General features: G+C 54.9%; 2 protein-coding genes across 2 annotated transcripts; both read left to right on the plus strand.

Moving 5' to 3' along the window:
- Nucleotides 1–1,402: 1,402 nt before the first annotated feature.
- On the plus strand, nt 1,403–2,107 carry PtrM4_153600 (Velvet multi-domain protein; the record flags this gene model as incomplete). The annotated part of the gene is made up of 1 exon (XM_066110295.1): nt 1,403–2,107. One exon carries the CDS (start codon nt 1,403–1,405, stop codon nt 2,105–2,107), a length of 705 nt encoding a protein of 234 aa, XP_065958682.1.
- A 437-nt stretch (nt 2,108–2,544) lies between these two features.
- PtrM4_153610 (uncharacterized protein) lies at nt 2,545–3,231 on the plus strand (the record flags this gene model as incomplete). Its single annotated transcript, XM_066110296.1, has 2 exons — nt 2,545–2,690; nt 2,847–3,231. 2 exons carry the CDS (start codon nt 2,545–2,547, stop codon nt 3,229–3,231), a joined length of 531 nt encoding a protein of 176 aa, XP_065958683.1.
- Between the last annotated feature and the right edge of the window lie 531 nt (nt 3,232–3,762).

The following is a 3,762-nucleotide window of genomic DNA, read 5'->3' on the forward strand; positions in this document are numbered from 1 at the left end:
TCCCCAAGACGGTCCGCAACAGAGCCGGACAGGCGTCGCCGCCCGTGACCAGCCCGCTACATGTACGCCTCAAGAGGAGGAAGCCTTCGCCGACTCACGCAGCACAAGGCGCGGATTAGTCGGCGGGGCAGCCCCCAAAGGTCTAGGAGATTTTTGGCATAGCCAGCAATCCACAAACCTGAAATGGCGCCCGCTCATGGAATTGAGCAGGACTTCAGGTGTCGGGCGCAAGTAGACGGCGCAATGCCTGCGGCACCGTCAGCCTACAAGCACCCAACAGTAGCCGAGTCCTGGGCAACGCGCTGACTAGAGTTAACTTTGCCAACCGCTACCTGGGAAACAAGGCGAGCGAGTATGAAACCAAAAAGTTGCAGCAGCCGCCAATCTGCGCTGCGAACAGCACCAGACGAGCGGCTGCCCGTAAAAATAACCAAGCAGCAGAGTCTTTACCCTTTTACAGGCAAGAGTAGCCACCAGGCTTTCTACCAACCCAGTTGCCCACCTAGAGTATGACTACTTTAGGTGTGCTCCTTGTAGTATGTAGGAACGCATGTCGCTCGGCGGTTATGGGTTTGCAGATCCCCGGCCGGAAACGACGTCGGAGGTCGGCATTTTTGTATGCAAAATCGCGTAGACATGCGCAGCCCCATACAAACCAAATGCCAGATTCAACGAGATAGCTCGTTTTCGCACCCACCGCCACCATTATGCGCCCAAACACGCCGTGTTTAGGCGCAAAAGGATTGTGATGCTTATGCAATTCTTCTGAGCCCACTTGAGAGGCGGTACAGCAGGCGACGTTGTTGGCGTAAAAAGTACGCTGCGCATGCAGGCGACTAACGACAAGGCTGGGATTGCGCCACGGACCAAAGCAACGGGTTTTCTGCGTTAGTTCCCGCCATCCCCGCTGCGGGACAAATGGAATGGGAACGTGATGGCTCTCTCTCCGTATAGACTGCTTTTGCAGACTACATGGCTGGTTGGGATAGGCGCCAGCTGGACCAAACATTGGGTGGGCATCACATGATGCGGCCGCACCTGCAGCTACCGGTCTGTATAAAACCCAGGGTTTTGCTCTTATTCCTCGCCCATCTACCAACAATATTTACCCATCATCACAGCTACACAATCGTACCCTTGTACACTCCAAAATGGCCTGGAATCCGCACAGCAGAAATAATACCGGTCGCCCAGAAGTAGTTCCGCAGGATCGCCTGATTGGGAGTGCAAGGAGATATGAGTTGAAGGTCGAACAGCAACCTATTCGAGCGCGCATGTGTGGATTCGCGATAAAGACCGCAGGCCTATAACGCCGCCGCCATGTATCCGCCTCATCGTCTATGACCGGATTACGGGGCGAGAGCTGGACTTCAACGACATCGACAGCACCTACTTTGTCCTCATGGTGGACCTCTGGAACCAGGAAGGTACCGCCGCTGTCAACCTAGTGCGGCATTCCAGCGCAGCTCCCACAGTCAGCATCAGCAGTAGCACAACGACCTCGTATCCGCCGCCGCCAGACCGGCAGTACGTAACAACAGCCATTCCGCAGTACGATCCACCGTACAGAATGACGACGCACATGCCGTCATATTCGCATGGCCCCGTAATGGGGTACCCGTACCCGCAGCCTGGACCGCCGGCTAGCTATCCGGCGTACGCCCAAACTTACGGCCAACCACCCCAGGCACCCATAATGCCCCCCGCACCCATGAGTTCAAACCACACGCGCAATCTTATCGGCATGAATGCCGTCAACGCTTGTCGTCTCAACGACCTCGACGGCAAAGCCGGCTTCTGGTTCGTGCTGCAGGATCTGAGCGTCCGGACAGAGGGCACCTTTCGACTCAAGCTCAGCCTCTTCGACATTGGCAGCGGCACAAACACGGTGGTGCCCGAGAGTCAGGGCCCCACACACGGTAAAGGTCCTTGCCTTGCACACAGCTTCTCAGAGCAGTTTACAGTCTACTCTGCCAAGAAGTTCCCAGGTGTAATTGAGAGCACACCGCTCAGTAAGTGCTTTGCACAGCAGGGTATCAAGATACCGATACGGAAGGATGCACCAAAAGAAATAGTCAACGCAAACGAATATGAGGCGGATGATTAGAAATTAGACTACTTTTGGGTTTCATCCTTTTCTTCCGGAATCGAGCATAAATAAAGTCACAGATGGTGTCTCCTCTCGTATCCTGCTGCCCGCAACCCACTGCCCTCCCTCTGCCCACGCCCTCACCTGCGCCAAAAGAGACTGCAAACCGGCTACTATTTCAAATTAGTAGACTTGTTAATAATTCATTAATCAACATGATTGATTCCTGTATAGGTTGAAAAAGACTTACTTTATTAGGCAGCCTTTAACCTAGATGGGAATTAATAATGCTAATCCAATTAATTGTTGACAAGTCTGCAGATTAGGATCCCAAGTAGCCGGCCGCCGTCTATTAGGCCCAGGTACCCCCGCTAGAGTCTAGACACAACGTTGGGCCCAGCTTCTACTCTCCACGACCCATGGGCCGTTCCAACTGCAGTAAAGCAGTTGATACGATGCCCTCTGACCCCCAGAAGTTGCCTAGTAAATGGGCCGCCTCCAATTTGTGCCAAAGGCGCGAGCAAGAGCGCAGTGCCAACGGCACCCGCCCTCTACAGGCGCCCCAGCGGTTGCCGAAGCCAGGGCAGCAAGTCCACAAGGGGTGAGCTTGCCAATTGCTGCCCGTCAAACAGCGTGTACAAGTATGAAACCGAGTAATGGTCGCCCCGGCATGGCGCTGTAAACAGCCCCAAAACCGCAGCTCCCCAAGCCCATGGCCAGCCAAGCAGCGGGAAACGGTGCCGCATCTAACAAGCAGCCTACACCCGTTGCCGCCGACCATGGGCGAAAATGGTGCAACCCTCGCCGCCTTGGAGCAGCCAGCAGTTGCGTTGCCCTTGTCGGAGCACAATTCAAAGGCCCTCAGTCCAGAACGAGTGGGATTTATACAGCATACGCTGCACTCAGTCCCCCGAATGGCTTTCAAAAAGCCAACCCCACGCCCAAAGCTACAACGACCTCCCACCTGTACGATTGCCCTCTGGCAGGCAATCGTTGCGGCGGGCGCCCCTGTCGCCCAAGCGCCGAATACAAGTCTGAGCACTCGTACCCAGCGACCAGTGTCAATGGCCCTCCTTAAACTGCCGTGGGTTTGCAAACCGCCGGCCGGCAACGAACTTTTCAGATCGCCGAGGTCTGTATAAATACAAAGCGAGCAGACATGCGCAGCGCCCTACAAGCCTAAACGCCGAAGAAAACAACAGCAGCTGTAGTGCGCCCACAACGACTACCCGAGCCGGCCTGCGCACCGCCCTACAAGCCTAAACGCCGAAGAAAACAACGGCAGCTGTAGTGCGCCCGCAACGACAACCGACTCTCCGGCCCACGGATCCTTTGCCACTGTACTCCAATTGCCCACATCAAGGACCAACGGGCGGCTTTACCAGCAAAAGTTGCCGTCTCAATGCCCAAAGTGCGTGTAGCACACGCCCCGACATAGGCTATATAGCCTACTAAGCGCGCTATATTTTAATTTTACAAGCAATAGTAGCGGCCAGCGTCAATACAGCCCAGTCACCCATATAGAGTCTGAGTACTCCAAGTGGGCTCCTTATAGTATATAGGAACCCCTATTGCTCGGCGGTTATAGGTTTGCAGATCCCCGGCCGGAAACGACGTCAAAGGTCGTCAATTTTATATGTGAGATCGCGTAGACATGCGCAGCGCCATACAAA

Source organism: Pyrenophora tritici-repentis, assembly GCF_003171515.1.
Source record: "Pyrenophora tritici-repentis strain M4 chromosome Unknown M4_contig_00033, whole genome shotgun sequence".
Lineage (NCBI taxonomy): Eukaryota > Fungi > Ascomycota > Dothideomycetes > Pleosporales > Pleosporaceae > Pyrenophora > Pyrenophora tritici-repentis.